The 23,883-nt window shown below is 43.9% G+C and overlaps 1 protein-coding gene and 1 long non-coding RNA gene across 7 annotated transcripts in view; one reads left to right on the forward strand and one right to left on the reverse strand.

Annotated features, from left to right (window-relative positions):
- SLC26A9 (solute carrier family 26 member 9) overlaps positions 1 to 23,883 on the reverse strand; it is a 78,727-nt gene that overhangs the window by 25,263 nt on the left and 29,581 nt on the right. For both annotated transcript variants that reach the window (XM_069074700.1, XM_069074699.1), the window contains exons 2-3: positions 3,704 to 3,790; positions 3,427 to 3,571 (exon numbers count right to left, since the gene is read on the reverse strand). In XM_069074700.1, coding sequence (XP_068930801.1) covers positions 3,427 to 3,551 — 125 coding nt within the window. In that variant the 5' untranslated portion in view covers positions 3,552 to 3,571; positions 3,704 to 3,790. The remainder of the gene's footprint in view (positions 1 to 3,426; positions 3,572 to 3,703; positions 3,791 to 23,883) is intronic.
- Positions 2,534 to 23,883, forward strand: part of LOC138151186 (uncharacterized) — a 38,684-nt gene continuing 17,334 nt past the window's right edge. The window contains exons 1-2 of one of the 5 annotated variants that reach the window (XR_011165753.1): positions 2,534 to 2,645; positions 3,190 to 3,458. This is a non-coding gene — a long non-coding RNA (uncharacterized lncRNA). Of the gene's footprint in view, positions 2,807 to 3,189; positions 3,459 to 23,883 lie in introns of all 5 variants that reach the window. The other 4 variants (XR_011165754.1, XR_011165756.1, XR_011165755.1 and 1 more) reach the window with 4 other exon arrangements.

Genomic DNA, 23,883 nt, shown 5'->3' on the forward strand with positions numbered 1-23,883 from the left:
ACACACACACACACACACACACACACACACACACACACACACACACACCCCTGGGTCCTTTCCCTAGTTAATACACTTACACTGGGGGGTGGGTGGGGGAACTTTTCATTGATCAGCACAGGGTGGGGAGAGTTTATCCCTTCCCTGTTTGTCCAAGGCCTTAAAAACTTTTTACAGGAACTCCCCTGGCTGGGGAACAAGGACTTCAGAGTGGAGGTTAACAGAAGGTGGATTGATGGGTAGGGGTAGAGGTATGTGTATTTGGGGGGGGGTAACAATTTGCTTTCCAAGTTCCAGTTCAGTGCATTCACGTACTTGGGGATGGAATCAAGGCCCGTTCCGGTGACTCATCCACCTCCTCTGATTAGGCCTTCTTTCTTTACCATCACCAACACTGACTCTGGTATTGCTTAACAATAGTTTTCCCGATATTAGGTCCCCTGGATGTCACCCAAAACCTAAACCAACAAAGCAAATACTTTGTATCTTGCTAAATCTGGGAAGTCTCTTCAAGCCCCAGAAACTGGGAAGAATTGGTTTTTATAACTTCATTCTCCCATCTAGTAATCAATCAGTCAATTGACAGGCATTGACTCATAGGAGCTTAGAATTTAGACCCTAGAGATCATCTAATCCAAACCCTTCATTTTACAGCTGAAGAAATCTAGGCTCAGAGAGTTTATGGGACTTGCTCAGGGTTTCACACAGCTAACAAGCACATATTAGAAGTGGGATTTGAATCCAAGTTTTCTGGACTCCAAGTCTGGGACTCTATCCAGTACACAATAATCTATCTCTATTAAGTGGTTACTATGTACCAAGCTGTGTGATGGGTGTTAAGGACACAAAGGGACACAATGAAACAGTCCCTGTTCTGGAGGGAGATGTAGGTGCATTTTTTTGTGTATACAGAATAAGTACAAGATAGTTTAAGAAGGGAAGGTACGGTACCAGAAAATTAAAGAGAGTGGGAAAAACTTCCTATTAAAGTATACTTCTGAAGTAAGGGATTCTTGGAGCCAGAGCAGGGGAGGGGAAGAATGCATTGTAAGACTTCAGGATAGCCAATAAAATGTCAAGAAGACAGGAGAAAGAAGTCTAGTTTGGTTGGACCATAGACCATAGTAAGGAGATTAATAAATAATGAAGCTAGAAAGGTAGGTTGGGGTCAGGTTTGGAAGGGCTTTAAAAGCCAAATAGATGAGTTTAAATTTTAAATAGGGAGCTACTAGAATTTATTGAATAGGGGAATGACATGGTCAGATATGGGCTTAAGGAAAGTCATCTTGGTAGCTGTGTGGAAAATGGATTAAAATGGAGAGAGACAAGCTAGGGAGCACAATAATCCAGACAAGAAAGGATGAGGGACAGAACTAAGGTGGTGTTAATGTGATTAGTGAGGAGAAGATGAACACAAGCTGTGTTATCGGAAGGAGAGGTTAGAAATGGTGAGATTTGGAAGGAGGGAGAGTAAAACTTGAAAGATAATGCCAAAGTTGTAAACCTTGGAGACTGGAAAGATGGTGGTACCTTTGACAGAAGTAGGGAAGTGTGGAAGACCAATGATATCACTGGTCAACAAAAAAGTCCTGCCTGGATCTCCTACCTCTCCTGGAGCCGATAGGCCCATTGACTTCCACTTACTGTGGGAAGACAAAGAAACAGGTCAAATAATGCAGAATAAATCTTGAAGCTTCTCTGAAAACTCAGCCCAGCTATTGTGTCAATAGGCTTGTACCAGTTGTCAGAAGAGACTGTTTTTATTTGACTTCTCCTGGGGAAGAACTAAAGCCATCAGAATGCTGGTAGATGTTTAATAACTGGTTCTCAATAAAAAAAGGGGGGGCACATTTTAAAGTTGAATCTGCATTGTTGACATTTTCTCTATCACTTTCTTAAGCCTAGATGATTAACAGAACAATAAATCAAGCCCTGATTTGTAGTGTTTGCTTATTTCTGAGGTGTAAATACTCATGCTGAAAATTTAACAAGCTGGTGAGCATATGGTAAAGCTATGCTTCAAGGCTGGTAAATGGTTAGCCTTATTTGCAAGTCTATTTTAATACAGGCAAATATCTCTGAATTCTGAAAAGAGCTAGAAACTGATATTAAATATTGAAGATAGAAAATTGATAGATCCTTCTGAGAATTGACAGAGTGAGGAGAGAGGGTAGTGGTTAGAGAGAAGGTAGAGGGAGTTCTATCCACCGCATCCACGTGGGAAAGGGTGAGGAGTTGGAGGGATTGGATTCGTCAACCCTCTTTTCTTTAGTCCCCCACGCTGCTTCCCACTTTCAAGACAATAGCCTTCCCTTTACTCCTTCTGCCCAAGTCCAGAACAGAACAGGGTATAGAATTTCCTATATTCTTTGGATACACTAGCTCATCAGGCTGAAGGAACTCTGAACTAGGAGCTAATCATGGTACTGGCATCAAAGCCTAGAACCACAGAGGCTAAGCCTCCCTTGAAGAGCAGGGTTGGGCCAGGGATTTTAGGCAGAGATTCAAGTGGATGATCCTCCCAGCCTGAACCAGTTCCACCTGCATCACAGCCCCAGTCATTGCCAGTGACCTCAATCCAAGAAACTGAATCAGCTGTTCTCTACCTGGGGAGGGGGGGAGTAGAGAGAGACAACCTATGACAGGTATTGAGGACTGCCGGCCATCTGGGTGGGCAGAGGACAGGGACCTGGGTCCTTAGCACTTTAGAATACTTGCAAGATGAGACTTCTGGGGCTGCTTATATGAGGTTTTTTCATCTAGTTCTTTGCCTCTAGGAACCACTTCTGCTTATTGACAGCCACAGGTTAGAGAAAGGAAGGATGGGGATGGGAAAGCCAGGAGAAAAAAGTGGATGGAGAGCAGTGAGATCCTTGCTGTCTTTTTACCCAACGCTCCTGGGCATTGCTTGATATCTGTTTTGTGGGGAGAGGAGGCAACAAGAGAAGGGAAGTGTATGTATGGCAGCATAGAGGTTGAAGGCTTCCCTGGGCTAGAGAAAGTTGTAGGATTGAGGTGGGCTCCCTATTACTGCTTCTGCAAACCCCAATCCTGATAGTGTTCCCCAAGAAAATAATTGAGAAGAGCCTAGGAAAGCTAAGGTGGAATGGGAACTCTATAAAGTGAATTTGGAGATACTGGAATTCCAAGGTGTCAGAGTGTCCCAACTCTTCCTGTTCTTCCTTCAAGCAGGTTTTGACTTCTGGGGTTTTGACCCAATAATTAGTGAGGGGATGACCTTCCACATGGCCAATGGTTTCTGGATCCTGAACAAGGTTGAGGCCCTTACCTGCCCGGGCCCTTTTGTCTTTGCCCCTCCTTGTTCCCATTCCTAAGAATGCTGGCCATCGGGCCATGGTTTTCTGATGGCAAGATGACTGACACGAGACAATTAGAGAAACAGAACTTCAGAGCTTGGAATCTTACCTGAAAGTGTCACGAAGCTTTTTGCCCACTGGGTAAGTTCTGTCCTTCTTCTCAAATTCCTCATCGAAAAGGGGGAGGGAGTAAGCAGCTCGGTCTATCACGTATCGAGGCCTGGGCTGGCTCATGTCTGGGACCTCTACAAGCCCTGGTGGAGACAGAGGAGGAGATGGTAAGCAGGCATTTCCCCTCAGTGCCAGCTGTGGCCTTCTCTCTCCTCTTGCTTTTTAGCTGCAGATTTGTCTTCTGGGTTTCCCCCACCCCTTGAACCTGGGACTACCTCCAATTCAGGAAGGTGCCTCCCTCTTCTCTTTCAAGTCCTTCCATAGGACTCACTTCTTTGGCTCTGCCTTCCCTCCCAGTGACTGATGAAGGAAACACGGAGCCTAGTAGATATCTGGCACTCCACTCTTGTGAAATCATAGCCTTCAGTAAGGACAAGGGAAAAAGGGTGGGAGCCAGGACGGAACTGAGTTCAAGTTCCTCCTCAGTCTCTGATTTCCAGCTCACCCTGCCTCCCCACCAACTCCCAAGTTACTACTTCTCTCTGAATCTTGTTTCCCTTCTCGTCTATGGTCATACTCGTCATACTTGGTCACTAAGTGGAGAAGAAACTGTGCAAATAAACTGCCTGGAGGCAGTTTCTAATATGCCTTCTGATGTGACCTCAGAAGGACCCTACCAGCCTGAGGTGTCAGAGAGAGGTGTCAGAACTAGGCGTCTAGGACTCTACCAACAGGTTTTCCTGGGACAATAGCTTGTTTGGGGAAATCTGGATGGGGCATGCCACCAGTTCTCACTCCTACAGCTTCCCGAGCCTAACCCTTTCCCCTCCCTTCTGTACTACTTCTTTATCACCTTGGCCTTTTGACACTCCGTGGGTACATGCTAGAGAAGGTGCCTTTTGGGGGGGGCTTCCCCTCCTTGGCCCCTGACCAGGGAGATACCAGATGGCTATGGGGGGGGGGTGTTGGAGACAAACAGAAGATGAGCAAGATAGGAGGGGTAGGGGGATAAGGGGTAAGAGCAGGGTGTGGGTTAATGCTATGAGGAAGCCACGAGGGGGATAAGTTGGGTGTTGTGGGGGGCGGGGTAGGAGTTTGGGAGTAGGAGTGGCTGGTTTGGAAAATCATTTGATTTGGGCCTGAAACTGAGTATCTCCATAGAAGGCAGGGGTTGCCTCTCCCTCCTTGGCTAAGTGCCACTTGTCCATTTACCCATGGTGAATATTGAAATAATGCCAGGTGAGACTGGTTTTTTGTTTTTGTTTTGTTTTGCCTTTTTTTTTTTCTGTTCATGACCAGTTCTGAGTTCGGAGGTGGTGATGATTGTCAAATGTGAATAAGTTGGTTGGAGTTGCATGGTTAGCACTGAACTGTAAGTCCAAAAAATCTGGACTCTAGCCCTAACTGTAGAGTGGACTCACTCACTATATGACCCCAGCCAAGGCATTTTACTTTTCTGGGACTCAGTTTCCTTATGTTTATGATGAGGGAGTTGAATTAGATCAATGTTGATCTATATCATATTTTTTTTTAACCAGTCTTCAAATTTATTACTGCCAAACATCCCCACTTTTAAAAACTTTATAGACTTTGGGGAAAAAAAAGTCAATGCATCTTCTTTTCTTCTTGCCCCTGCCTCTCTTCTTTTTCTCAGCTACTGACTGAAGCTTCAGAAGGTGAAAGTACCAGTCAATGATGAAGAATGAATGATTTTGCCAGGCCATGGTGTGGTTTGGGCTGTGAAACCCAAAGGTTTCTAAGGTCCTTTCCAGGCCCAATTTTCTCTGATGCCAAGGATGGTTTCTGCTTTGCAAAGCATGTAATCCACAGACCCCAAAGCCACATCTTTCATCCCTGGCACCTACATGTTGGGTCACAGAAGTCCAAATGGAAGGGACCTTAAAGGTCAACCTCTCCAACCCCCTTATCTTGTGGATGAGGAAATGGATCCTATAGAAGGGAAATCACTTGCCCAAGGTCACACAGGTAGTAAATTCCAGAGTTTGAACCTGGATTCTAAGTTCAGTTGTCTTTACTTTCTATCACACTCCTTCACCACCAGGGATCTGGTCACCAAAGTGATCTCCACAGACTGAGTGAAAGAATTCATAATGAAGTTTTTGGAGGGCAAGGAGAAGCAAGAGGGTGATAACCCAGACCATACCATTAATATGACAACTAATATTCATAGAGAGCAGCAAGGTGGCTCAGTGGTTAGAGTGCCAGGGCTGGACTTAGGAAGACCTGAGTTAAGATCTGGCCTCAGATACTAGCTGTGTGACCCTGGGCAAGTCACTTAACCCTGTTTGCCTCAGTTTCTCAGTTCCTCAAATGTAAAATTGGCTGGAGAAGGACATGGCAAACCACTCCAGTATCTCTGCCAAGAAAACCTCAAATGGGGTCACAAAGGGTCAGACATGTTTGAAACAATGGAACATCAATGACATGCCTTCATAGGGCACTTTAGGGTTTGCAAAGTGCTTTACAGATATCTCATTTTTATCCTCACAAAACCCCTGGGAGGAAGGTTCTGATTTATTCATATTTTACAGATGAAGAAACTAAGACTGGCAGGGGTTAAGTGACTGGCCTAGGGTCCTACAGCTAATAAATATATGTGGTTAGATTAAGACTAAGGTCTTCCTGATCCAAAGTCCAGGATCATAGATTTAGAGCCATAATAGATATTGGAGCACATTCTTGTCCAACTCCCTCTTTTTACAGAGAAGGAAACTGAGACTTAGGGGAAAATTATTTGCCCAAGGCCACACAGTAAGGTACAGGGTTGGCTACTCTCATTGGCTGCAGTCTTCCTTCTAGGTGGAGGTAGGGGGAAGAAATCAAAGGGAGGGGGAAATGGAGATGGGATGTTGCATGTATTCATTCACTTGTGAGAAATGAGGAGGTAGGAGGGTGACTTCTTAGACCTAGTCCTTTAAGGGGACACTGGTTGAGGGATGGATGGTGGTGACTTGAAAAACTATTAGGAGAGTAGTTTGAAATCCTCCTGAGAAAACATGGGGGTAGCTTCCCCACTCAACCTTTTTGTCCTATCCTTCCAGATCTCAGAATGTACTGATTTCCTAAAGAGCCAAGAGGAATGGGATAGTTTACAAGAAGTAAGGCTGGTTTCCCAGAGACTCCATAGTAACTTAGTGGTCTTTGAACTCATGCCCCTGCTATTGAGAATAGGTTAGGTAATATGGGGCCTACTGGTTCTAACCAGTCCCTCTCACAGTGATAGTCCTAAAGAGGCTCAATGATGATGAATTGAAAATAGCCCAGCTGTGTGACATAATATTAAGGGTTGGAGTTGGAATATTAAGGGTTGCAGTTGGAGGCAGACTTTGGCTTAAATCCTGATGTGACTGGGAAAGTCCCTTGACCTTTCTGTGTCTGTTTCCTATAAAATGGGGGCAGGGGCAGTTGTCGCTGTTGCTCCTAGCTCACAGGGTTGCTGTGAAGTTCACATAAGACAGGTTATCTTTGTCAACTTTAGAGTGCTGTATAAACATTAAGAAGTGTTTGGATTTACCTGCCAACATGGGTGACCTTGCTTCAGTGACACACAGCAGGTGGCTGTCTGTTGGAAGAACCTTCCTAGTCTTTATTGAAAGACCAGAAAACTGGCTTTTCTTTGCTTGCAATAAAAACTAGCCTTTATTTAAAAACTAGAAGTTCTGGTCATCATTAAAATTAAACTCATCCTCTTCCCCAATCAAACTCCTCCTCCAGAGTTTCTATTTATTTCAATGACAACACCATCATCCTCCCTGTCACTCAGCCTCGAAACCTCAGAGTCATTACTGACCCCACCCTGCCCTCACCCCCACATCCAAACACTCACCAAGACCTGTCAATAGTTCCTTCATAATACCTTTCATGCATCTGTCCCTTCCTTTCCATTCCCACTACCACCCTCTTCCAGGCCCTCATCACCTCTCACCTAGATTAACATACTTACCTCCTAACTGACCTGTCTGCCTCCAATCTCTCTGGGTTCAATTCATTGCTGCCAGATCAATCATAAAACACAACTCTGTATACACAACTCACCCCCTCAAAATATCCTCATTGCCTCCTTGTTGCCTTACAGGAGCAAGTCTGGACTCTTTAGTTTGGCAAAATCCTCCATGGTCTAGTCCCAACCTACCTTCCCAGCCTTATTGTTCCATATCTGGAGCTTTCCAGTTCAACCACACTCAATATTGCCCCCAAATGACTTGTAAATGTATTCCTTCCTCCCAGCCCTCACTCGTGGAGTGGTCATTCCCTTCTTCCTCTCTACCTATGTGGGTCTTACCCTTCCTCCAAAGCCCAGCTCAGATTCACCCTCTTCTTTGAAGCCTCCTCTGACCTCCCCAGACCATAGTGATCTCCTTTCCTCTGGAGTGACATACAGAGTCCTTTCTGCTTGTATCATCCATTTGGTTCTTAACTTGTATTATGTTGTATTGTTTTCTTTTTATCTGTATGGATCTCATCTCCCTGACTAGACTTTAAGTTCCTTAAAGGTAGAGATTACTTTATACTTTATATTGAAAGGGTTATCAGAGATTTAGTAGATAGAGCACTGGATTTGGCAGTATGAAGACCTGAGTTCGAGTTCTTCCTTGAGGTATAACCCTGGGAAAGTCATTTTCCTCATCTGTAAAATAGGGGGTTCGATTAGATGACCCTTGTGGTCCCTTCCAATTCTAAATCCATAATCATTTGATTCCTCAGTTCCACTACCCTACACAGAGCTGAAAGGGAACCTAGAGGCCATCTTCAAAACCCTCATTTTACAGATGGGGAAACTGAGGCTCAGAGATGGTAAAGGACTGTCCTAATGTCATACTGGTAATAAGTTAGCAGAGCTAGGATTCGAATTTAAGTCTTTTGGTTTTAAATCTAGGACTCTTTCCCCAATACCATTCTGCCTCCCTAAGAAGTTTCATATGTACTTGTTGATTGAGCAATTAATTGTTCTTTTGGCTATTTTCCCCATGGGTAAATAGCTCAGTTCCAGTCCTGAGGCAGGACTTATAAAAGTGTGTCCTTATGAAAGTCATTTCTGGGCCTCAATTTCCGTATGTAAAATGGTGGAGCTGGTCTCTAAAGTTCCTTCCAGCTCAAAAGCCTATGACCTCAGTCCCTCTCATCTGTAAAATGGGGACAATAGTAGTTGTATTTCTTAGTTCATTGGGGTTGACCTGAAGAAATTGATTTGCTATATAAATGCTAGCTGTTGATATTATTGTTATTAGTTCAGTTCAGTGAACCAGACAAAGCTCTGCCCCATTCCTTAGCCATTAGGCTTCTCGGCATCATGTTCCAACCTTGGCTATTGCTGCCTTGGCCTTGGTCTTCTCTGATTACTGCTCTGGCTCCTGGGTGGGTTTTAGGGATGTGGAAAGGAGGACAGAGAAGGGCGGGGAGAGTCACCATGAAAGCAACAAGAAAGCAACAGTAGAATGACTCACTCAACTTGTGGTATATGATTGTGATGGAATACTATTGTGTTATTATAAGAAATGATGCAGGATGATTTCAGAAAAACCTGAGAAGACTCATATGAACTGATGCAAAGTGAAATGAGCAGAACCAGGAGAAGGTTGTACAGAGTAATAGCACTATTATAATGATGATCAGCTGTGAATTACAGCTATTCTGATCAATATAATAATCTAAAACAATCCCAAAGGTCCCATGATGAAAAATGCTATCCACTTACAGACAGAAAATCTGAGAACAGATTGAAGTATATTTTTTTCACTTTTTTTGGGTAACACGGCAGATATGGAAATATGATATACATAATTTTACATGTATAATTGATATCATATTGCTTGCCTTCTAAATGGGTAAGGGTGGGGAAGGAGGGAGAGAGAGAATTTGGAATTCAAAATTTTGAAAAAGAATGTTGAAAATAAATGAATTTATTTTTTAAAAAAAGAATGACTCACTATTGAATTCTCCTTCTATGGGACCTCTTTGAGGATGGATGGCATGACATAGAGAAAACCTATGTCCAAAGGGCAATAGTGATGGGGTTTTCTAGCTTTATAGGGACTGGAAAACATGTTTCCATGCCTTGTCTGAATTCTGTCCCTTAAATCAAGTCAGTAGAATGGGGGTGGGGGGGCGGAGGATCTGAGCCCTTTTATAACACTCAGTTTACAATAGGAAGTGAAAGAAGATGATGTGGGACAATGGTGTGGTAAGGTGGAAAGCATGCTTAGTTTGTAGTCACAAGATCTGGGTTCAAATCCCAGCTTTGGTCTTTCTTAGCCTTGTCACCATGGACAAAACACTTAACATCTAGAGGCAGCTGGTGGTGTAAGTGTATGGAGTGCTGGACCTGGGGTCAAGAAGATCTGAGTTCAATTCTGATCTCAGACACATAATAGCCGTGTGACCCTGGACAAGTCACTTAACCTCTGTCTACCTCAGTTTCCTCAAATGTAAAATGGGGCATTTACCTCTCAGAACTGTTGTGAGGACCAAGTGAGATAACATTCTAAAGCATTTAAGCATAGTACCTCCCACATAGATATTCCTCTCCTACCTTTCTCCCTCCTTGGCTTTCATTTTCTCATTTACACGGTGAAGGGGTTGTATTCTACAGTATACAAAGTTCTTTCCCACTCCAGATCTATGATGCTATGAGCCTTCCTGCTGGTAAACAGAGTCCAGGGCTACCTTCATAGGAAAGCACATTGCAGGCGCTTAATAAATGTTTTTGACTGAAGGAATTTCTATGGTTCGTAGGAATACCTTTATCCCAGCAGAAGAATTAGATTCCCTGGATTTGGCTTCTGGTGCTAGCTCTGCATGAGCTTGAGCATGGATTCTGTTCCCATTCCTCCAATCATGGCTCTCTGGAGGTACGACTGACAAAGTCCCAAACCCCCAACTCCGGGACCTACCCCAAGAATCAAGTGGAGAGAGAGAGCCTGTCATACTTCCTAATTACAAGAGCAGTGTTTGAAATGGGGTGGGGCTTAGAAGGGGAGGATATTTCAGGTCATGGTAGGAGGGAAAGGCATTGTTTCCTGGGGGATATGGGTTCCAGAAAGAGTCCTCTCAGGGTGGGTGCTTGGTTGCTGCATGGCTCTCTGGGATAGGGTCCCTAAAAAGTCAAGCTGTGGGTGGGGAATGTTGGGAGGGAGGAAATAAGGGAGGTAGAGAGCTGTAGGGAACGTGAGGACTCAATCCTTAGTTAAACAAACATGCAGCCTGGAAGGCTGATGTCAGGATCTCTGAAAAAAAGTCAAGTGCTCTATTATAATTGGTGTGTATCAATGAGACCTGCCTCAGATCAAACAGTCTCAGGTCCCTATAAGGTCCCCAGCACCCAGGAGTGAATAGCAGGTGCCATGTGACACTGCCAGGAACAAAGGGGAGATCCCCTCACCCACCCATGCCCTGGGGAATGAAACTGAGGCTCCCCAAAGGCTGTGGGAGTTAAAGAACAAAGGATATGGGGGAGAATTTCAGCTGGGAGAGTGGAGGGAGAAGGGCTCAAGGACTCGTAGCAATGGATAGGGAAGTGGGAGCCTCTGGGAACATGAGTCCTCTACACCCTCAGCCCCTCCTTCACTCAGAGGCAGAGGACGTCAGATTGGTCTTGCAAAACTTGGTAGGGGAAGGAGCCTAGGATTGGGACAAGACCATTTCAGGTTCTTTATGATACCAGGTGGAGGATTGGGTATAGGGAGAAAGGTAAATGTGAAAATGGCTATTATTGAGTGGAGGGAGGCTGTAGAATCTACTCTTCTTCTAACTAAATATCTCTTCATTGATTCCCATTCTCCTCCACCCAGATTTCCTTTAATTGTTTCAAGTCCCAGATTTCTCACCTGGACTTCTGACTTCGACGGTGATCAAACTAGAGTATTCATAGGATCAAGAGTTTAAACCATCGACTACAAGTGTCCTGTGAGGATATTTGGTCCAAACACTGCCTTTTTCAGATAAGGAAACTGAGACCCAGAGAGGTTGTGAAACCTCTGTAAGTCACAGTTTGATAGGGGAAGGGGGACAGAAATGAGGCAAGAGTATAGTTTGATCATGGGCAGACCACTTAATTCTCTAAGATTATAAATTACAAGTAAATCGGTCATCTGTATCAGTTGAGGGACTTTTTACACAAGGAGTTCCTTATACCGATGAAGTCATGTTTGGACTAAAAAAAACTGAGTTGTTTTTGGTAGAGGAGAAAACCTACTTGGCTTCTTGTTCTTGTTATGGAGCTTTCAGCGGCTTGTCAGTTTTGTTAGAAGCCTTGGGCAGCCATGGGCTTATCTGGTTTGCTCTGGGGTATAGCGTAGCCTGATGTGGGATAGGACTCCCAGGTTCTCTTCTTGGCTGTCTCTGACTGTTGTGTGACCTTGGATAAGCTACCCAACCTCCCTCCCCTCTCCTCCTTCCACCTTATGTGTAACTTGGAAAAAGCTATCCACCTCCCCTTATTTCATCCAAGCCTCTCCCCCAGTTTCTCAGGACAAGTGAGTGAAGGATGTGATCTGCTTGGGAGATAGGTAACATGGCAAGCAGGCAGAATGGCAGATGAACCAGACACTCTTATGTAGTGTACAGAATCAGTTATAGAGGCCAGATTTAAGACTTAATATGGAATTTGGGCCCTTACAACCTCCCCACCCATAGGCCACTCAGGTGGGGTTTTTTTGTCAATCTTTGTCCCTTATCATTGGTCCCTTCCTCTGGCAGTTGCTATGTTCTCGGAAGAGGAAAAGTCACTTAGAAGTTTCCCCTTGGCCCTGGCTGTTGGAGGACTCCCCTACAGTCTGAGGGACCTGGGAGATCTAGCTAATCAGGGGTAGGCTGGGGCAGGGGATAGGGTGAGGGGCTGGTTTGAGATAAAGTTCTCATCCCACCAGGTGAGTGAGATAGTGGAGGTAACTGGTTGCCCATGGAATTTTAGTGATGATTTCTCCTGCCTCCTTTTGTCTCCTCCTGGCTTTCTGACTTTTGTCCCTTGTTGAATTTTTAGAGATTGATTCTTGGTGCCTACAGAATTCCAAGAGTTATTCCTTCTTTCCAATCTTTTTCTTACCCCTACTCCACCCCAGCTTCTCCAGTGTGAGATCAAAGGAGATGCTGTTAGAATATCTTTTCCTGAAGACTTTCTCTTAAAATTAAATTAAAATTTTTTTCCATGGAGAGAAATCTATTTTTTCTCCTTTCTATCCCTTCCCTCCCCATACTGGAAAGAAAGGACAAAAAAAACCTCTTGTAACAAATTTCAGTAGTCAAGGAAGACAAATTTCTGCATTGGCTTCTTCCAAAAATATACTGTATCTTGTTCCCTGAAGAATTTTGTGAACAGGGGTCTTAACTCTCTTTGATGGTTTAAAGCTAATCCTAACTGGAGTCAGGGGTATAGATGACCTCAGAATTAATCTCCCATCCAAGAAAACTAATCCAAAGGGCCAAAGGACAAAGACTGCCCATTCCCTGGGATATGGACCAGATGCTGGAGATCTCTTCCCCCCCCCCCCCCCCAAAAAAAGGAATAGGAATTGGAGTCTGGTGGTAATAAATAACACCAGTCCTGATTTCAGGAAACATTGAAGCCCTTTTCCTGGCCATGCTATTGGGGTATCAGTAAAATTCAGGGATAGGTTTGGGGAACAGAGCCCAATGCTTTAGCAAAGAAAGTGTACAAGGAGGGAGAAAGCCTTGCTTATTTGGATATTTCATTCTTCAAAGGTTTGGCTCTGGTGAGCTCCCAGCTATTAACTCCTGACCTCAAAGGGCTTGCCTCTCTAACTTTTAATCAATGGGTCACTGGAGCAGCCAGGAGAAGCCCAGTACAGTAATCACTCTGTCAGCCTCTGTTCAAAGATCTAGAAGGGACAGTTGTCTTCTGCAGTACAATTACCTAATTTTGCAATTTATGAAAAAGCTCAGGAGACAGAAGGTGACCTGACCAAGGTCATATGGCTGGTTAAAGAAGAATTGGGATATGAACTCAAGCCTCTTCATGTCTCTTAGTTCTGTGCTCTTTCTACTTGTTCTACTCTCTACTACACAATCTCCACTAGCTCTTGGAAACCCTCAACCCATTGTTCCTTGTGAAGATCCTGCCTTACTGAGGCCCCCAACTGAAATTCAGAACCCTTAGCTTCTGCTCCTGACCTTGTAGGCTATTGGCTTTTGTCTTGACCTCTGGATTTCTCCTTCTAATGGGGGAATGGATCAGGCATTTCCTTGTCTGTCCCGACTTCTCAGAAATCATCTGCATGAGTCTGAAAACATCTGCTTGTAATAAGAAAGTTTTTGGGGGTGGGGAGGAGGTTGGAGAGGAAAGATGCTGGGATCATTTGGGCTGGCAAGAATTTAATAATAATAGCTAGCATTCATATAGCACTTTGAGGTTTGCAAATCACTGGACAAAGATTATCTCATTTTATACCTCACAATAACTCTGAGAGGTAGATGCTATCATTATCCCCGTTTTATAGATGAGGAAACTGAAGCAGACAGTTTAGGTGACTAAACATACAGGGCCCATACATCTGGTAAGTGTCTGTGGCTGGATTGAACTTAGGTCTTTCTGATTGTGAGTCCAATGTTTCCAAGAAAGAGGAAACAAATGACATTTAGGCTCAAGGAAGAAATTCCTGAGAACAACCCAATAGTTTTGCCCTTCCCTTTACCTTCTCTCCAAGAAGTTTTCAGAAAGTAAGCTGGTAGCTCTTTCTCCCTGGGGGATGAAGCCCCACCAACACTTCTACCTTAAGCATCACCTCCTTTCCCACCATAGACTCATAGAATGTCAGAACTGGAAAGAAATCACAGAAGTCATCTAGCCCATTCTACTACAATATGGGATGGTGGAAGATCATTGGAACCTGGAACATTGAACTTGAGATTCAAAGGACCTGAGTTTGTTTCCTGGCTCTGCCCTTTACTATCTGTGTGACCTTGGACAAGTCACTTCATGTCTGGTCCTCAGTTCCTTTACCTGGAAAATGACAGTGTTGGACTGGATGACCTCTAAAGCCTTTTCCAGCTCTATATATCTATGATCCTATGATTTTACAGAGAAAGAAACAGAGAAAGGTTTCTAGGTCCCCTCAGAAGGGAAATGCCTCATGCAGCATTGCTCAATTAGTTGGTGGTAGAACTAAATGCTGGTTCCTCCTCAAATGTTCCTTTCTATCAACCAGTCTACCAGTGAACAAGCATTTATTAACCACCTTCTATCTACCACGAATTGTTTTCATTCATAGGAGACTCACTCCCCTTTACCTAGACGGCTATAACCTAATATAAACAGAGACATAGCACCAGCTAGAGGCGGAGAAAGGGGTTCCTTGGCCCAGAGTAATGAAATATGTTTGTCAAGCTCTGCTGAGTGACCCTTGTGCTGATTATAATAGAGGGCACTGCCAGAGAAGGGCACAGTACCCCCTGAGAATGGTGGGAGGGATAGGGGAGCTGACTCTGGGACAGTGACTGCTGTCCTTCCCATCTGAGCGCAGTTGGCACAGTCTGCCAGCCCATGCCCAGCCTCTCTCAGCCCCCCCCTGCCCTCCCCATTTCTTGGTATCCTGGCCCCTTCCCATTCCAGTGCCCAATGCCCCATTCCCCCCATCAAAGAGGGCTGGGTTGGGATGAGGTCTGCTTACCAGGGAGGGAGCAGAGTGGGGCAGGGCTCCAGGCAGCAGAGAGGTGTTCCAGGAGGTGTGTGAAAGGACTCTGCTCAAATATTCCGGGGAGTCGATTTATAAATAACCTCGCCCCCGGCCGGGAGGGCCAATCTCAACACCTGATTGGCTCTGAGGGAAAGTGGTTAAGAACAGAATACCTCAGCTCAGCCTGAGGAGATAGGAAAACGAGATAAGCAGAGAAGGTCCCAAGTGAACAACCCCGTTGTTGTTTCACCTGGGGAGAAGGCCTGTTTGATGGGAGCCTGGCACTTCCTAAATCCACCCCGGAGACAATAGGTCACATTCAGCTGGGGGGCCCGCCCCGGAGGCTCCCCCAGGGCGGCAGACCTAGAAGAGGGAGGGTGACTGAGGCAGGCTCCTTGGAGAGCCCCCCCCTCCCCTGCCCTGGGGCTGGGGTCACCAGGCCAGAAGGGCCTCTTGGACAATGGGGCCCATTGAGGCCGGCGGGTGTACATGTGTGTAAGGGAGGGGGTCCCTCCGCTGGTCTGCTTTGAAGAAGGGGGAGCCGAGAGGAAGAGAGTTTGCTCTGGATTTCCCAGTATCAAGAAGAAAAGGAAAGAAAAAACCCTAGGAGGCCCCAAGAGAGCCCTGGGGAGGCTTTGGAGCTAAGCTGAGAACTCAGGGCTGAAGAATTTGGAGACCTGGTTTCCAGGTCCATTTTGCTTCTGACCTTAAGCTGGTCTCTTAAACTATCTAGTCCTTAATTTTTCTATTGGTATAATGGGTAGAATTATCCTTGTCCCTCTTGATTTTCCCAGAATGGTTCAAATGAAAGGTGAAATTATAGTGAGAAAGGGATTGGAACATAGAGATTAAAAAAAAACTCCAATTGTTATTATTTTGCTTTTTGGAGGGGGGAAAGCAGGGCAATTGGGGTTAAGTGACTTGCCAAGGTCACACGTCTAGTAAGTATTAAGTGTCTGAAGCTGAATTTGAACTCAGGTCCTCCTGACTTCAGGGCCGGTGATCTATTCACCATGCCACCTAGCCACCCCCAGAAACTCCACTTATTATATGTAGAATATTCTTGAGGTAGCTGACCTTCGAATGTGGTGCTTCTGGACTCTGCAGTTTCTGTAAGGGAGTTAGGAATTAAAGCCCTTCTGAGCCATGGTATTAGTCAGGGGAATGTATTCTTCCCTTGAAATATTTTCCTTGCCATAGCTAGAGTTGCCCATGATTACTTAGCTTAGAGAGTTGCAAGGAAAGCTTTGTGTAACCTTAAGATACTATATAGAATCGTAGATTTAGTGCTAGAAGGGACCCCAGAAGCCTCTGAGTCTGACCCCTCATTTTATAGTTGCAAAAATTGAGGCCTAGAGAGATTAATTGATTTGCCCAGAATAACATACCTAGTAAGGGTTTGAGGGAGGATTTGAATTCAGATCTTCCTGATTGCCCATTGAGTATTCTATTCATTATACCACCAAGTTGTGAGTTATCACTATTAATATTAAATCCCTAATTTGAAGTGTTAGAAGACTCTAGAGGAAGGCACATATACTGAGCAACTGAGTGAGGGAAGATACAGGTGATACTGTCTCTGCTTCTTAGGTGAGAGACACATAGATTGACACCTAGACCCAAGTCATGTCTCCTGTCCCATCAGAAAGATAAGGTAGTACTCTTGTTCCACCTTGTCCTTACAAGTAGACTGGCTGTCTATGGAAGGGTAAGGCTCTTGATGGGTGTCATGAACATCAGAGGACCCTCTAGACCTCACCCCACTGCCTGATTACTGGGTAGGCATCTAGGGTGAAATTTTAAGAGAGAAGTAGATGGAGAACAGATACCTGGGAAATCCCAGCATAGAGTTTGCTTCCTACAAAGTTAAGGTGGGAGTCTAAGTTCAGGTAATGGGGGAGGAAATTCACTAGAAATAGTTGTGGAATAAGGATATCTCAGGCTTAACCTGGTTTAATCTTTTTATTTTTCTTGACAGGAATATAAGGGAGATGCCAAAAGATGTAGAATATCTGTATTCAGCAAGGCACTTGAAAGACTCTCTCTGATCTGACTTATTTCTTCTCTAGCACATCTCCACACAGCTGTCAAAGTGAAATTCCTAAAGCCCAGGTCCTGCCATTGCATTACCAACGTAATAAACTCCAGGGGCTCCCTAATGCATCTAGCATCAAGTAAAAATCTTATATTTGGCCTTCAAAACACTTCACAACCTGTCTCCAGTCTGCCTTTTCCAGGTTCATAATCCATTACTCCCTTTCATGTGCTCACCTTTCCAACCAAACAGATCACCTTGCTGCTTCTGGTATCTAATTCTCCATCTCCCACCTCAGTTCCTTTGCATAGGCTGTGTCCCATGCCTACAAGGCTCTTTCTTCTTCCTCCTGCTTCTTAGAACACCTTCAAAACTCAATTTAAGTGCCATCTTTTTCGAGAGGCTTTGTCTAATGTTCCAGTTGTTAGTACCTCATCCCCTGAAATTTACCTATGAATATGTTATCTCCTCCCAGTAGAATGTAAACTCCCTGAAGGCAAAGATGGAATCACGTTTGTATTTTTGTTCCCAGAGAAAAAGTGCCTAGACCATATTAAATGCTTAATAAATTTTGCCTATTGATTGATATTCTCTTTGTAAATAAAAGGAGACAAAATAGGTGTTAAATGAATTGAATGACAGCCTTAAAAGCAGGGATCTGGAAGGAGGTACTTACTTAGTGGGATTCTGAAGGGCTCTGTCCTTGGTCCTATTCAATTTTGTTGGTTTCAGTAAGTATTTATTAAGCCTTGTGCCTTAGACACTGGGGCAGCTAGGTGGTACAGGGGATAGAGCTCCAAGCCCAGAGGCAGGAAGACTCATCTTTCTGAGTTCAAATCTGATCTTAAACACTTTTAAGCTGTGTGATACTGGGCAAGTCACTTCACTCTGTTTGCCTTAGTTTCCTCATCATAAAATGAGCTGGAGAAGGAAATGAGAAGCCACTCCAGTATTTTTTGCCAAGAACACCCCAAAAGGGGTCATAAAGAGTCAGCTACAACTGAAATGACTAACAATAAATTAGACAATGAGGATACAAAGATGAAAAAAATACATTTATTGCTCTCAAGGAACTTACAATCTGTAGGTGGAAAAAAGAAACATGTCTACAAATAATTATGAATTAGAATTTGATTAGGTACATAGAAGAGGTCAGAGTTTCTTAACCTGAGTGCCTGGGAGATTGGCAAGGCCATTAACATACACAGGGAAGTTAGGAGGGGAAGGTTTTGCTTTGTTTTGTTTTGAAGAGAAGATAATTTGTTTAGAATATGTTGAATTTGGCAGGACATTCAGATAGGACATCCAATCCTGTCCAGCAAGGAGCTGAATATGTGGGACTGGAGTGTGAGTGGAGTTTAAAATAACAATTTGAGCGTCAGATGTATAGAGGGGCAGCTAGATGCCAGACCAGGAATCAGAAAGACATCTTTATGAGTTCAAATTTGACCTCAGACACACTTTAGCTGTGCGACCCTGGGCAAGTCATTTAACCCTATTAGCCTTAGTTTCCTCATGTGTAAAATGAGCTAGAAGAGGAAATGGCAAACCACTCCAGTGTCTCTGCCAAGAAAACTGCAAACGAGGTCACAAAGTCGGATATGGCTTAAACAACTGAATGACAACAACTGTATAATTGATGATTAAAGCCATGGGTCATGAATTAGATCACCAGGGGACAGATTTTAGAAGGAAAAGAAAAGAGGGTCAAGGATAGAGATAATCTACATTTAGGCTGGGAAGAGGAGGAGAATGAGGAAAAGTAAAAGGAGAAGAGTGCTGTGTCATGGAAACCGTGGGTGAAGCTCCCTGGTCATGTTGAATTCTGCAGCCCGATCCTCATATTAGGATCATAGGGCCGTAGATTTGGAAGGGACCATGGAAGCCATCCAGCTCAACCCCCTCATGTTGCAGAGGAGGAAGAGGTGAAGTAATTTTTTCAAGGTCATACAGGCAATACACATCAGAGGGGAGGTCTGAATCTCAGGGCTCTGATTCCAATGCTTGTACTTTCTCTTCTAGTACTTTGATTCTTTCTTATAGCTCATCACCCTTTAATTTTTAAGCATAGTCATTTAAAAAATTCTATGTGTATATCTCATCCCCTTTACTGAACTGTAAGTCCTTTGAGGGTGGTGTTCAATTGTTTCAGTTGTGTCTGACTCTTCATGACCCATTTGGCATTTTCTTGGCCAAGATACTGGAGTGTTTTGCCATTTTCTTCTCCAGCTCGTTTGACAGATGAGGAAACTGAGGCAAACAGGGTGAAGTGACTTGCCCAGGATCACACAGCTTAAAAGTGTTTAAGATCAGATTGGAACTCAGGAAGATGAGTCTTCCTGATTCCAGGTCTGGAGCTCTATTCACTGTCACCTACCTAGCTTTCTTAAACTAGGGTAGGAGCTTTCTTAAATTTCTTTGTATTCCCTTCATATTAGCATGTTTTCTCATCCATGGTGGGTGCTCAATAGAGATAGGATGAAAGTACTGATTTATCCTCCATTTTCCACTATCAATCCAGGCAAAAAAAATGGCCAGAGAGTTCTGAACTTGGAAACCTAAAGGCTGAGCGTCTAATCCTGATTCTGACATTTATTTACTGGGTGATCATGGGCAAGTCATTTAAGTCAGCCTCAGTTTCATAATCTGCAAAATAGTGATAATGATATCAGCAGTTCTGACCTTTACAAGGCTACTGTGGAGATCAAAGGAGATAATGCATGTAAAGCTCTTTGCAAGTAAAAGGTAAACTTTGACAGACTGGGCTCTTCTCAGCAATGCAAGGTTCTAAGACAACTCTAAAAGGCTCATGATGAAAAATGTTATCCACATCCAGAGAAAAAATGCAGGTCAAAGCATACTATTTGCTCTCTCTTTTTGGTTTTGTTTGTTTCTTCTTTCTCGTGGTTCATTCCATTGGTTATAATTCTTTATAACATGACTAATGTGAAAATATTTAATATGAAAGTGTAAGTAGCGCCCATATCAGATTGCAGGCCCTCTTGGGGACGGGGGAGGGGAAGGAAGGGGAGAAAGCTTAAAACTCAAAAGGTTGTGGAACTGAATGTTGTGAACTAAAAATAAATATATATTTTTTTAAAAAGTGAGAAGTAGCATTATATAGAGGCTTGGGAGGTGGCCTAGGAGTCAGGGAGAAGTAGGATCACATTTGGTATCAGACACATATTGACTTTGTCAATTGGGAAGTCATTTATGGGAAGTCAATGTCAGTCATTTAAATTCTCAGGGGCCCAGGCAAGAAGATGGAACTCTCTCACTGGGCTTTCCTTCCACTGAAGAAATCACAGGTCTGGTCTAAAAATAAAGGGTTTTTTAATTGCCTACTACTACTACTACTACTACTACTACTACTACTAGATGCCCAGAGATAGATAGACAGAGAGAGGCAGAGATAGAGACAGCCAGCTAGCCAGAGACAGTGATATACACATACACATACACATACACAGACACACACGCACAGACACAGAGATAGACACAGAGACATACATAGACACACAGAAACATGCACAGACATACACAGAGACACAGACACACAGGCACACACACAGAGACACATAGATACACACACAAGTACATAAGTAGGGACACACAGAGACACACACAGGGACACAGGGACACACACAGATACATACACAGAGACACACAGACACACATGGAGACACAGACACAGAGACATACACAGAGACACCCACAGAGTCACAGGCGCACACACACAAATACACATACACATACACATATACACACACAGACAAAGAAACAGACAGTGTCTCCTTCCCGGCCTCATGCCCTGATAAGGTCCTGTTTGGTTCATCTTCCTTCTCCCAAGATCAGAAAAGGGCCTGGAAGACTAGTGTGTGCTGTGAGCCATAAACCCCAGACACTTCTATCTCACCCTTCAGAATTACCCCAGGTGCTTATCCCTGTCTAGCCTCTTCCTTGACTTTCTCTGGGCTCTTTTTAGATCCTGGTCTTTTTCTTGTCTCTCATTATTCTCTGCCACCTATCCAGCCACACCCCTTTTACCCTATTGGGGGTCTTCTGACCTCCTGCCAGGTGGAGACAGACTTTAGAACAGTGGTTCCAGATTTTCCACAGGAATCCATAAAATCACAGATTTAGAGGTGGAAGGAAGTGTCGTCTAGTCTGATGGTTTCTAAATGAAATAGAAAGGGGGAGGAGTTACTGTACTGTAGATAAGTATCCTTGAAGGCTGCACATTGACTTAGAAAACCACATATTAATATATCTGTCTTTTATTTTATTTATCTTGTTAAATAATTCCCAATTATACTCATGCTGAGGGCTTTATGTAGCCTCCTGGACCAGTGTTTGACACCTCTAATCTAAGCCAAACTTCTCATTTTATAGATGAAGAAACTAACAGATTAGTTGACTTCCCCCAAAGTCATACAATTAGTAAATGGAACAGCTGAGACTAGAGCCCAGGTCCTTGGATCTCAAATCCAGTCTTTTCCCCATGCCTTACTGTCTCCTAAAATGAAGGGCTTACTTGCCATGATTTGAATTTGAATTGAGATCCTTGTGGTCACAATGCAGAGTGGCTATCCACAAAGGAGATGGTCTCTACTTATCATAGTGAACATCAGAGTCAAAGTTTTAATTCATATCGGGTTCAGAAAAGTAATGAAGGAGTATTGGGTGGGGAATAACAGAGTAGTCCATAGAGTCAGAAAAGGACCTTGGAAGTCACAGGATCACAGGTTTATAGTTTGAGGACTGGAAGGGACCTTGAAGATCATTTAGTCCAAACTCTTTATTTTACAGATAAGGGAAATTGAGTCAGGGAGGTGAAGCAAGTGGATTATCTAATATCACACAGGTCTTCAATAAATCACAGAGCTGGGATTTGAATGTAGGTCCTCTGATTTCAAAGCCAGCATTCTTTCCATTACACCAAACAAATCTGCATAGAATATGCCAACCACCAAAAGATGTGAAAATGATTATATAGAGACCAAAAAGGGGGACTTAGGAATTCAACATTCTTAGATTTCCAGCCTAGTATAACAAAAAAGTGGTAGCTGGATCTGGAGTCAGAGGACTGAAGTTCAAATCCCAAGCCTGCTTCTAATTAATTTATGTAATCATAGATAGGTCATGTACCTTCTCTGGGCCTCAGTGTCTTCATCTGTAAAACCAGTATAATAATGCCTGTAGCCTCCATCTCACAGGGTTATTTCTAGGATCATATGAGATAATGGTTCTGAAGTGCTTTGCAAATTTTGAAGGTTCTATAAATGTCAGTTGTCATTACCTGGCCTGAGTTTCTTCATATGTAAAATAATCTACCTGGTTGATTTTTAAAGCCCTTAAAGTCTAATGCTCCCCCTGAAACCTTCTTGCTGATCCTGACCATGTGTTTCAGGATTCTATAGATTAGAGATGAAGTCATGTCATTTCCAGGTAACCTGTTGGCACATTTCTGCTCATAGACATGAGTACCAATAGGGAAATCGAAGTAGAGAGTTGAGACTAAGGGACATTTTGCTAAGAAGATGATTAACCTTGACACTTGCTTGGCTCCCCTGGGGCCTTCTGGCTTGACCATTACCTGTTTGCTTCCTGCATGTGCCTTTGTCTGGGGCCCATGCCAAGGGTGTGGGCATGGGCAGATATCATGTCTCAGGCTAAGCAGCCCGGTGACTTGGGCAAACACCTCCAGGCTGAAGACAATGTGGCCTCTGCCACTCTGCCCTGTGGCAACAGAACACAATCTGGCCCTGGGGTGTGGGTTTCAGGAGGACACAGGAGTCTAGTTGAATAGCTAACTTAGGCAAACTCACTATCCACCACTAGACTTAGGCACTTTGGGCCCCAGCTGTGGGCTTTCCGCTCCCTTCTGGGAGAGGAAGATCAGAGCAGAAAGGCAGTACCAGCTGTGGGGGTTGGCTCCTTTAGCCCTCACTATTCCTGAAAGCACAAGGAAGCTATGCCCTTTCAGGGGGCATAGGATGGAATCTGTTTAGGGTCCAACTTTTTCCTGTTTTTCTATGCCCTGGCACTGTGATGCTATGCCGTGGGGGCACTAGAAAAGACAGCTGTCCAAAAGGAGATGTTGCAACATATTTTGCATCAGGACAAAATACTAAATCAAATTAGGGCTTGCCACCACAGTCTTAAGGATCCCTGATGCACATAGTCAGTAAGCAGACAGCAAGAACTTATTAAGCCCTTACTATGTACCAGACACTGCTAAGCACAAAAGATAAAAAGAAAGGCGAAAACATGGTTCCTGTCTTCAAGGAGTTTGCATTCCAATAGGGGAGACAACATGCAAACAACTATGTATATATACACACATACATACATACACACATACATACATACATACATATAGTGGATGAGAAGTAAATTCAGAGTGAGCACTTAATAAATGCTTGTTGTTGAATCATAATTTAAGAAGAGAAAACACTGCTCCCCAGAAGTAGACTTGGTTGCCAGGAAGTTGCCCTTTTTTGCTCAGTTCCTAATCAGAGCCCAAATCGAGTGTCATTTATTTAAGGACCTACTCTATGGCAGGCGCTGTGCTAAGTGCCGGGGATACAAAGGAAGGCAAAAGACAATCCCCGCCTTCAAGGAGCTCAGGAGTCCAATGGGGGAAGACCGCGCATAAAAGGAAGCTGAAGAGGGGGGAGGGTGCCATGAAGTCCTGCAGCCAGGGAGGGAAATGATCTGAGGAGATGAGAGTTTCCCAGGTGATTTCACCTTGCAGAACAATGAGTTTCTG

Source organism: Petaurus breviceps, unplaced genomic scaffold, assembly GCF_028583685.1.
Source record: "Petaurus breviceps papuanus isolate PSGF00001 unplaced genomic scaffold, PetGlider_PUasm1.0 90895, whole genome shotgun sequence".
In the NCBI taxonomy this organism is placed as follows: domain Eukaryota; kingdom Metazoa; phylum Chordata; class Mammalia; order Diprotodontia; family Petauridae; genus Petaurus; species Petaurus breviceps.